Here is a 12,325-nt window from a genome sequence, read left to right on the forward strand (position 1 = left end):
TGAACTTGTTTATTTTAGGACCAGTGACTTTGTCTCATTTTAGCCTCCACCATAAAACAGGGCTGATGGCTCCGGCTACAGAAGTAACAGTACACTGAATGTACGATTATGATCTAAATTCACTGACTATAATCTAAGCAGCTAGGTTGCTGCCTTTAAAAATGATTAATGAATTTAAGTGATTAAATACTGTTGTTATTAATCTGTCTCCCTATGTTTAACACTAGTAGGCAGTCCGAATGGCTCTGATGACTCTTGAATGTGCCTTTTCCTAAGCTCCAGAAAACAACAGATTATGTTGAAGAAAACGGTCACAGATTCTGTAATGGGGAAAAGCGGTTACCAGTGTGTACGAGTGATTACTTCAAAGACGGGTAAGATCTTTTAGGCCAAAAGGACAACCTAAGACAGAAGAATCACGCAAAAACACTGGGCATTTCCTGATGGAGGTGTTTTTATGTGAGATGGATATGAGAGTGGCGCTGATTGACTGAGTGGCGACCAGCATCAGCAGATCATTGAGAGGCGAGATGAGCTGTAAGAAGTTCAGTCTGCCCCAGAAAATGTGAGCCCCTATACCACTCACAAGAAACCGCGTTGATTGTATGGCTTGTCTTCCATTGTGACATGTGTCTGCATATATGCCAGGGAGACAACACCCTGAAGAAAAGAAAATTATTGCTTAAGAGCTAATGGAAATGGGCTTTCAAGAGCCAACTGAGACCGAGAGGTGATTGTCATTATTTGTTGTGGAGACCGTAACAAAACGTATTAATTTATATAAGGAACATGATGTTGGTCGCCTTATGGGCAAGGAAAAATGTTTGATATTGAACTAGTTTTAACTTCTGAAGGTCGTTAGACATGGTGGTGGCTAAAGATGAGAACAGCTTGTGATGAGTCAAGAGAAATTTCTGAAAAACGAAGGTTAGGTGAATTGAGTATTTAAACTAAAAATAACCTTAAAAAAAAAAAGATCATAGCATAATGTATTTTAGACTATTGTAATGGTTCTAATTTGAGTCAAACATTTGTATTTTGACATTTGTGAACTATTAAGGGTTGACTATGACTATGATTATTTTAGTTACAGTCCTAGGAGGCTGTTGAAAAGATTATTTGCTTATAATGAGAGAGAAAGAGACTGCTTGAGTGGACTGCTGAGAGACTGCTTGATACTCTGTCTGTCTTTCTGTTATCAGTCAGCCAAAGAAAGCAAAGAACCAAAACAATCCAGCTGACTTTTCTAAAATCAAATGAATAATGAACAGACATGCTTTGAAACTGGTTAAGAGGCCATAAATAAAAACATTAGATAAAAGATACAGGAAAATGTAAGGTTAAACTGTCATTTAAAATTTAAATATTTTTAGAGAAAATATATAAATAAGAAATATGAGCGGTTCATAGTCAGGGATGAGTGTGAGTGTTAATTCATGTTTTGAACAGTATGTGTTAGTTAAGGACAACCATTCTGTCTGAATAGTGTGTATAAATTTGTAATTTAACCTCTGGAAAGAGAGTTTTAGTATTATAGATAGGTTAAGGCAAATGACAAATTTGAAAGTAAGCTGAGGATTGTGAATCAATCTGATGAGAAGGCAACACAGAATATAGGACGAGCTTTAAGTTGATTGATCATCGAGCTCTGTCTGTTAATTGTTATTTTGGTCATTTATGATGTGCAGTAAATTTGAATTACCTTCTGGACAGGTTCAAGTATTGATGTGTAATTTAGAATTGTGAAGTCGTAGATAGCCGTCAGTCATGTGTTGAGAAAATGTTATAGATTTGACAGCAACAAACACGTAAGCTAAGTAAATATCAGACTATCCAGAGAGCCTTTAACAGTTAGGCTGTGTATTGTAAAAAAAGGGGGAGATTGTCATTCGACTGACGCTGACGAACGTGTGCACACCACAACCTGACCTGACCAATTGTTGACGAACGTGTGCACACCACAACCTGACCTGACCAATTGATGACCTGGAGAATGTTTGTAGATGACTGAATTGCGAGACCAACGACAGGCCTGAAAAGCAGGATACGCTGTGAGACTCGGGGCCGTTGCCCTTTAAAACAATTTGATAAGAAGATGAAATTGTGGCTTTAAGTAATATTTTTGTTTAAGAGGCAAAGAAAGATGTCTAAAAGAAATTTGGCTGAAGGACAACGTTTGGGTTAGCAAACTTTGTCCAAACAAATGTTACCAAGTAAATATGAACAAATATTGCAGTTTTCCTGTAGCTCAAACATTAGAGTTTGACACCTGTAACGCCAAGGTCATGGGTTTGATTTCTGAGGGAAAGCAAGAACTGATAAGTCGTGCGTCAAGAGGAGGATGATAACAGTTGGGGTCACATTTGCTGAAAGCCATCGTACAGGTGGGAAGATAAATGTTGGAAGGACACTGGGTTTTAATTGGGTAAAAGCAGTGGTGGACGAAGTACACATACCATGTACTTGAGTTAAAGTAAAGATACTCAAGGTAAAATATTACTCAAGTAAAAGTAGAAGTGCTGCCTTTAAACATTCACTTGAGTAAAAGTACAAAAGTATTTGCCTTCAAATGTACTTAAGTATCCAAGTACTATGATTTTTTTATTGCTATAATGTCCTATTATAATTTTTGTCACAAGACTCTTGCTTGACTCAGTCTACGTGAAGACTCTAATGTCACTCTTGGCACATCAATCTATTAATAAAATGACGTTAATTAGTCTATATATATATTTGAATTGAATACATTTTTTGTGTGTTTAATTTTGGACGGAAGGGGACTGATCCCATAAGGTATAATACATTTACAGTATTTACTGTACATATTTTTCACAAGCGTCTATGGTCATAATTATAAACATCCTGTTATGATACATTCACATAAACCTGCACAATGCCATTGAATATATATATACACACTACATTATGGGAGCAGCCAATTTCCCTACAAAATTAAACACCAAAACGTATTAATGCAGTGTTTCTGCTACTCCTCAGAAAAAAAAATGCTATTATATGCAAGTAATTTTAGTGTCAAGGTAATAAGCAATGTTCATTATGCGTCAGTATTTACCGATAATTGCTGCAATAATAGCTGCTGCTCTCTGCCCCGCTTAAAATTATTGGCAACACAAATTGTTTGGAACTATTGAGAGCTACACGAATCACGATCACAGTTGGCTTGTTCGACTTGAACCGGCGCTGCACAGACCAATCGGTGAATGACATTAAAATACTGCAAGAGCGATTAGAGAGTAGACGGCTCTGTATGCTTTTCAATCGCTCTCGCGATTTCGCTCTATACTTTGATGTCATAAACTGATCGGTCTGTGCAGCGCCGGTTCAAGTCGAACAAGCCGTGTGTGTCGCAACCTCTTATATAGGCCTACTGTCTATGGTCGCAACTCTCATATTTAACGGCTCTGGTTCGCGCTTAGTAGATACCACCAAGGCAAGTTCAAAACAAAGCGCGCACGTTGTAGGCTACTGTGATAGGTGGCTCGTTTGACCAGTTAAGTTTTTATCCACTCATAAATAAAAAGGAACGACTGATTTTGAAAATGTAGTAGAGTAAAAAGTAAGATATTTGACTTTGAAATGTAGTGGAGTTAAAGTAAAAGTCTTCCCAAATTTAAATACTTCAGTAAAGTACAGATACGCAAAAAAGCTACTTAAGTACAGTAACGAATTACATTTACTTCGTTACTGTCCACCACTGGGTAAAAGCCCTGCTAGAAGCCATTCTTCCCCCGAACAAAATTGCTGTGAGCATTGTTTGTATTTTTAAGTGTGCCAATAACAAGAATTGTTTCGACAGGAAACGCCAGGGCAGATGCGGCAGCACAGCAGACAAAAGAAAACTATGTGACAATAACCTCAACATTTGTTTTTCTTTACAGAAGATGCAGACTTTTACACACACACACACACACACACACACACACACACACACACACACACACACACACACATGAACAAATGGTCAGATAAGAGCCTTTCAACTCTTCAGGGGGGGGCCAGAAGGACCATTTGCATTCAGGAAAACCCAGAGGGTTAGAAGAATTTGTCTAAAACCAGCACAGGAGTGAAATGACAGGGCAGACTGTGCCCAGTGAAAACAATAGCTATATATGAATTTGACTAGTAATCCTGGCCTGGGTCATTATTGTGGCAGAAAGATGCCACACCTTGCGCAGCGCATAACTTAACATTTTCATTTTGCAGGATGTCAGAACGGATTGAACCAAACAGAACTGATTCTGTATTGTTTTGTTAACATGAGCAACATGGGTTGAATGTTTTTTTAGGGGAACAAGGACCCTGAGTGCTATTCAATGAGCAAGAAATTATCCGGTGATATGTTTCAGGTTGAAAATTTCACAGGTCACACCAAAGGGACGACAAGACAAGCGGTCACTAACAAAATCACTTAAGGTCTCCATTCGCAGGTGACAGCAGACAGTAAATGACTCATTCCAGTGGGGGTGCGATCGTGATCTAAGGGAAAATCTTGTAAGGATTTGAAAATGATTGAAGGGTGTTAGACCTGGGTTAGAACTTAACCACACCAACCAACGTCAGCAACCCAAAACGCCAACGCAAAGAATAAAGTGGGGGATCAATGATATGTGCTAGAAACTATCTCCCCTGCCAACGTTGGAAAAATCCTCTCTACGGCATGCAAAGTGTCATATTGGTGAAGATGGAACGTCCATGAGGCAACGAGATGATCAACATATCTGGAGAAAATGTTGACCAATTAATGGTTGAAGAAAAGTTTTGTGATTTTTATTTGATTGAATCAAATTAGGGCTTAGTATTGATATAAATCTAATAATTTGACTTGTGCAAAGAAAAATGTGTTTTCGGATAGAAGATCTATTAATTAATGTGAAGTATGGTGATAAGAAAAAAAAAAAAAAAAGACGGTATGTAATGGAAAAGTCAGGGATAATTTCGAACAACGAATGATCAAATTATAAAACTTTTCGGGTTAGATTTTATTAAATAGATTTTAATTAAATATAGCTTTAGAAGTAAAACCATTTCCTGACAAAATATTGTGATTCATTGAAAAAGCTACATATACAAATACATAGTGTTATGATTGTATGTGTTATTCTGATAATTTTGTTATTAATGGGTACAGTCTATCCTAGGGATGAACAAAATATGCAGATGGTACGAGTGACGGAAGTTGCAATCATAATAATTTATGTTTTTCTTACTATATGCTTTGAGCTATGTCTGGGATGACTGAGGGTCTGGTTCTCAACCAGGAAAATGCGATAACAATGTTTGTTCATTTTTAGCCCGGTTTCAGACAAAATGCTTATTTATTTGTTACAAGCTTTTTACTTAAAAAAAAAAAAAAATCGTATTTCTTTCAAAGTTCAAGTAGAGTGATCAGGTATACGAAAATCAGACATGAAGGGTATAACTGTGATGTAAGAAACTTGAATTAATTCTAGTCTTATGTAAAGACTTGAATTGATTCTATTCTGAAGATTTAATAGCGTAATGGGTTTAATTAAAATTAGAAAACAAGGCTGAATTTTTATATATAGTTTATCAGAGAATGATAAAGAGGAGGAATTGTTGAGGGAAAAAATTAATCTTTTCTTTGAATTTATTTTCAATGATTTAACAAATGAATGCCATACATTCATTTGTCTGTATTCTGAGTTTCTTTTATGATGTTAGTACAGCTGCAGGGTGTGTGTGTGTGACCCAGAGGTGAGAAGATTAGGGGGTTAGGGGAGCCACAGGGGTTCCTCTGTGTCTTTTGTTTAGTGGGGGCTGTAAGAGATAGCTTTTGAAAGAGATAACACTATAAAAATGCGGGCCAACCTCTGCTCTGGGTCTCACTCCGCCTGCAGCTGGTCTGTGGATGGACTGGGAACATTTCTTGCAAGAAATAAATATCTTTTAAGGACAATTTGATCTTGATGTCTCTTATGCCTGATGCTGTTTTGTTAGTTATTTGTTTTTGCCTCAACACATACGTAACCGAGACGTTCTCTAATGCCTGTCAATAATTTTATGATCTAAAAACTAAAGTCATTTATTTGGATTAATTCAGCGTCTAGAAGGTTATTAACAAATTATTAACTGTGATATTTTCTATAGAGCAAACAGAAGAAGTTCAAAAATTGTGCAAAGCATTTACAAATATAAAACAATGCTTATAGTTTTGTTATTGACAGGGAAACACAAAGTCCAGTGGAGTTTAAACTGATGAAAACAGACGCAGTCTTACCTGTGTTTCTCTGAGAGACTCATCTGAGAGAGAGAGTCCTTTCCTCTTTCCTCTGACATACTGCAGCTAAACTGACACTGAAAACTGATCAGCACTGCTTTCTGAAAACACTCAATCCTTCAGCATCACCTGGAAATGACACCATTTTACACAGATGAAGAACATCTTATTCAAGACAATAATGAAGAATGCTGAGTTATCATCAACAACAGCAACAGCAAAAACAATGTATAAAATAAAGTGAGTTACAAACAAATATATTGCCATGTAAAATAACCGAATGGTCTTAATTATTTCTGATTGTTTAATGAGTTTAACTGACTCTAAATATGAATTCATTGGGGAACAGAAATTTGCATTGTGCTGGGAAAACTGAACCCAATTTGTTATATTCTCTATTACAGTATAATATCATTTTACAATCATATTTACCCAATCTTTATTAATTGTTGAATCATTTGTCATTTAATCATTACTTCAAGTTCACAATGGTGGTTGATTTCATTACTTTCAAATGATCCTAAAACAACTGATTATGTAAAAGTAACCAGAGTTATTATAGACATACTGTATAACTACTAATCATAATTGCTATATGAACAGAAATATTCCGTTTAATAATATCAGATTGTTGTTCATTGACGTTAGGCTTCATCTCTGTCTACTGTAAATGTCTGCTTCAAAAATACTTTCGATTTCACTTCACAAAATCAACAGCCTAAAACTGAAGAGGAAATGTAAGAAAACTTTCAAAAAACATATTTGTTTTCAATAACCCTTTATCAATAAAGCTTTTTGTGTTTTAACTTCAAAAGATTGTAATTTCTGGCAGATTCTTCGTCTGTTCGGAATAGCAGAGCCTTCTGTAACTTCACATTTAAATCACGCTTAATATACAATATGACGTTCCTAATAATTACAAATGACTTTAATGGAGAATGTATTAAACTTACTTGCAGTCTTGTCCACTAAGAAGATAACTTATCAGTATTTTAAACTCAGTAACGCTTGTTGTCAGTCCGCGCGCGTCGTTCTCAGAATCTCTTGCTGGTCTCGATGGATTGTGGATTAAACACATAAATGGCCGCGAGTGTTATTAGATTTGGTACGCATTGTGCTAAACTGACATCTGTGGAAATGTTTTCTGGATCATAGATCAAATCAAACCCAGTGAGAAACAGGTTTAGGTATCAGAGGTTGGTATTTCTGTTGATGTGTTGTTACTTTCGTTTTCTTCTTCTTCCTGTGTGTTTTACACTCGCTCGGACGCGCGCACTTCTGAAGATAACGCAGTTATAATAGAATGAACCAGTAACAGCTAAAAACTCAAATTCTCACACTAAAGACAAGGAACGAGATGTTACCACATAGCCTATTTGGCTTATTTTATCTGTAAAAGAAAACGTGCCTAATAATTCTGCACACCTGAACATAAGATGTTTTTAATTTCCAGCCTTCATGAACAATTATACATCACTTATAAATGATTAAATAATAAAATACAAAATGAATAGTAGTTATTACGATTAATGTGGTTTGGAATTGGTAAAATGTGCCTGGAAAAAAAAAATATGATCAGAAAATCAACGTGCCTAATAATTCTGCACGCACTGTAGTGTTTGCATAGGGGTGTGCGATTTGTGTTAATGGCGCTTTTCCACTACACAGTACCAGCTCGCCTTGGCTCGCCTCGACTCGCCTTTGTTTGGTTTTCCACTGTGTAAAAGTTGTACCTGTATCTGCTTCCAGGTACTTTTTTTCGCATCACCTCCAGCGAGGTTCTGAGCGAGCTGAGGCGATACTAAAATGTGACGTGAAAACACGGCAGACTGCTGATTGGTCAGAGAGAATCGTTGCTATTCACTGCGTCATCATTGCACGCGCCAGACGGAGTATCCTGAATAAAAAGGGGGGGGGCCAAGATGGCGTTCATCTGTGCAGACACGTTTTGAACGTGTCGTCAGGCAACTAAGAGATTAACATGAAACTACTTCTGAAAACCCCGATAAATTTGATCGATTATTAGTTTAGTTGTTCTTCTTCTACTGTGTGGTTTGTCAGGCCCATATGGGTAAGAAAAGAAACAGAGATAAGACTCAGGTTAATACAGACATGGCGACTGACAAATGCAAAAGTGTCGACGAGATGGACACAGAAGAAGAATTTGCGACATCTTTTCCATGCACTCCGAGTAAAAGTCCACCAGGAAAAAAGGGGAAATTAAAGATGAACATTTATGAGAAAATTGATTCACTCATTAATGCTGTCGCTGAACTTACATCGAAGTGTGACGGCACATTTCAGAGAGTTGAGTCCATGGAGAAGGTCTTGGAAAGTACGGCTTCTTCTATTACCTCTCTTTCTACCACCGTAAGTGATCTGTTACGTGAGAGCATGTCCCACAAAGAGAAGATTCTGAAACTCGAAAAAAATGTTGCTGCGTTGCAGCAAGAAAATAAGCAACTAAAGGAGGTGTGTATGGGGATGCAAAACTACAAAAGAAGATGGGATCTCAGGATTTACGGGGTAAAGGAAAGCAATCCGGACAAGGAGAGTAACGTTAGCACACGAGATCTTGTTATCAAGATCCTCTCCAAAGTGTCTCCAAAGATCGCGCACAAACTTCCAGATGTCGTGGAGTCGGTTCATAGACTGGGACAGGGAAGAGGTGATGGTCGCCCCAGAGTGATAATTATTCAGTTCGCCATGCGTCTTTATCGAGATACAGTGTGGAGAGATGCCAAAGACAACCACTATCTGAAGGAAAACGGGCTACACATCAAAGAAGATCTGTCTTCGGAAGAACGAGCCGCAAGAAAAAAAGCATGGCCATTGGTGAAACGTGCGAGAGAAGAGGGTAAGAAGGCCGGCTTTCGAGGAGGATTTGCCTACATTGAGGGGGTGCGCATCAGTGTTCCTGACATTACCTGAGCGAATGGTGCCCGTCAGCAGTTATGGATACATATCGGGGTCAACGCAAGTTTTGTGATTGATGTAATGTTTCATGCTTTCTCAGTTTTCACTTTCTCCAAAGGTACTTGTTCTATATAGCCTACTGGTTAATTAGTTACATTTTTGTAACGGCTGATTACAAGTTTGGTAAGTTCAAATTAATTTCTTTAAATGTTCGAGGCATTCGTGACGCTGTTAAAAGAAAAGCTATATTTCTTTTTGGAAGACATACAGAAGCTCAAATACTTTTTTTTCAAGAGACTCATTCTTGTGACTCTGATTCGAATTTTTGGAAAACCCAATGGGGAGATTATGCAATTTTTAGTCATGGTTCCAATCACTCAGCAGGTGTCGCAATTTTCTTTAACAAATTCAAAGGCAATGTCTTGGAGTCTATTCGTTCAGATAATGGAAGATGGATTATACTGACTGTTAAACTGGACAATTCCGCTTTAATAATTTGCAATGTCTATGGATTTAATACTCGAGTACACAATTTAGAAATGTTTAAGAAGATTTGTGATACAATAACAGGTTTAAAGAAGAAGTATAAGGATGGATATGTAATTATTGGGGGTGATTTCAACGATGCTCCAGACGATTCTGTTGACCGCTTTCCACCCAAACATAGTTAACGAATTTCAGATTTATTTGATTTTATAACTAACATATTACAAGTTTCTGATGTGTGGAGATATTTGAATCCAAATTGCTGTGACTATACTTGGAATAATAGCACTTTTTCTTTAAAATCAAGAATAGATTACTGGTTGATTTCTTATGACTTAATTAACTATGTTTCAGAAACAAAAATTACTTGTGCCCCTCTATCAGATCATAAATTGATATCAATCTTTTTTGATGGGTGTAAGAGTAGTATTATTCGTGGATACTGGAAATTTAACAACAGTCTACTTTCTGACAATTGTTTTGTGGAACAAGTTAAATTGATAGCAAATATTTTTGAAAATAATAATTTAAATTTTGTCCAAAAGTGGGAGTTATTTAAGTTTAAAGTCAGGGTAATTGCTATGAGAAGAGGTAAAGAATTAAAGAAAAATAAACTTAGGAAGATTACAGAGATAACAGAGCAACTTAATACTTTAATTAAACAAAATGCTCTATCCGAAGATGACATGTCTAAATTATATCTTCTTAATTTAGAAATAGATAATCTATATATAGAATTAGCTAAAGGTGCTTTTGTGAGATCAAGAGCCAAATGGTTTGAGGAAGGGGAAAGAAATACTAGTTATTTCTTTTCTCTGGAAAAAAGAAATTATACAAGAAACTCTATTTCATCGTTGACTATAAATGAAAGAATCTCTAATAATCCTTCAGATATAGCATCTTTTGTGTATTCCTTTTATGAAAAACTTTATACTTCCCATTCTGACAATGAAAAAATAAGCACTTATATACAAACAGTTAAAAATTTTGTTCCAACAGTTTCTAATGATTATAGTGAATATTGTGAAGATGATATTTCCAAAGCTGAGATCTCTAAAGCTCTTTTTTCAATGAAGAAAGGAAAATCCCCTGGATCAGACGGGTTAACTGTTGAATTTTATTGTGCCTTTTGGGATCTGATAGAAAACCCTTTATTTAGCATGTATAAAGAATGTTTAACAGAAAGAAATGAGTACAACAATGAAACAAGGTATTATCAGTTTAATTCCAAAACCACACAAAGACCCCTTGATCATTGACAACTGGAGACCAATAACATTATTGAATATTGATTATAAAATTTTAGCCTTAGTTTATGCTGCTAGATTAAAGAGTGGTTTAAATAAAATAATTGGAGAATCTCAAACTGGTTTTATGGCAAAGCGTCATATTAGTTCAAATATTAGGCTTATATTGGACCTATTAGATTATAACCAATTTGTTAATTCAGATGCACTCATTTTATTCCTTGACTTTTACAAGGCGTTTGACACAATTGATCACCAATTTTTATTACAAAGTTTACATGCATTTGGTTTTGGAAATAAATTCATTCAGACTGTTAAAATGTTTTACAAAGGCATTAATAGTTCCGTTATATTACAGAACAATACTTCTAGAAGATTCTCCATCAACAGAGGAGTGAGGCAGGGTTGCCCAATTTCTCCATTTTTGTTTTTAATTGTTGTGGAACTATTAGCGATTAGTATAATTAAAAATCCAAATTTACTTGGTATAACATTATTTAATAGAGAAATAAAAATATCACAATTGGCTGATGATACAACTTTATTTCTAAAAGATAAGACTCAAATTAAGAATGCAATCGAATTAGTTCAAACTTTTTCTGATGCTTCGGGTCTCCAGTTAAATATTACAAAGTGTGAAATTCTCCCAGTGCATGATTCTTCTGAACATTCAATGTGTAACATTCCAGTGAAAGAATATGTTAAATATTTAGGAATTTATATATCTAAAAATTTGACAGTTAGACAGCATCTCAATTTCAATAACAAGATTAAAAAAACAAAAATGATTTTTGACAATTGGTTAAGAAGGGATTTATCTGTTTTAGGCAGAATCTTATTAACGAAAGTAGAAGGTTTATCCAGATTCACTTTTCCTGGGCTGTCTTTATTTGTTCAAGATTCTACTAGTAAAGAAATTAATAGATTATTAGTTGATTTTTGCTGGAAAAATAAGCACCACCATCTTAAAAAAACTTTATTGGTTGGAAAGAAATCTGAAGGAGGTTTTGAAATGCTGGATTATGTAGACATGAACAATACTTTTAAGATTAATTGGATCAAAAGGTGTGTTATTGATACTGATTCAATTTGGTCTTTTATTCCACATAATATTTTTAAGACCAATATCGGTGGTCTTAAATTTCTTTTAACTTGCAATTTTGTACCATCTAAATTACCTATAAAACTGTCTAAATTCCATGAGCAAGCACTCTTGGCCTGGAAATTGTGCTTTGTGCATAATTTTTCTCCTCACAGAATGAAAATATGGAACAATGAATTGATTACAGTTAAAGGCAAGAGTTTATTTTTTGAGAAATGGTTGGATCACGGGTTAATGTATTTAAGTGATTTATTTGATTCATCTTTGAAAATTCACTCTTATGATTCTTTTTTGTCCAAATTCAATTTTCCTATA

The 12,325-nt window shown here is 35.6% G+C and overlaps 2 protein-coding genes across 2 annotated transcripts in view; both read right to left on the reverse strand.

Annotated features, from left to right (window-relative positions):
• Positions 1-7,616, reverse strand: part of LOC309501931 (NLR family CARD domain-containing protein 3-like) — a 28,521-nt gene extending 20,905 nt beyond the window's left edge. The window contains exons 1-2 of the mRNA XM_082174224.1: positions 7,213-7,616; positions 6,260-6,388 (exon numbers count right to left, since the gene is read on the reverse strand). Coding sequence (XP_082030350.1) covers positions 6,260-6,318 — 59 coding nt within the window. The 5' untranslated portion in view covers positions 6,319-6,388; positions 7,213-7,616. The remainder of the gene's footprint in view (positions 1-6,259; positions 6,389-7,212) is intronic.
• The window catches only part of LOC309501907 (uncharacterized protein), a 427,051-nt gene that overhangs the window by 64,894 nt on the left and 349,832 nt on the right, over positions 1-12,325 (reverse strand). The gene's annotated exons all lie outside the window — the stretch shown is intronic.

This window comes from Leuciscus leuciscus (assembly GCF_965113295.1).
Source record: "Leuciscus leuciscus genome assembly, chromosome: 6".
Taxonomy (NCBI): Eukaryota; Metazoa; Chordata; class Actinopteri; order Cypriniformes; family Leuciscidae; genus Leuciscus; species Leuciscus leuciscus.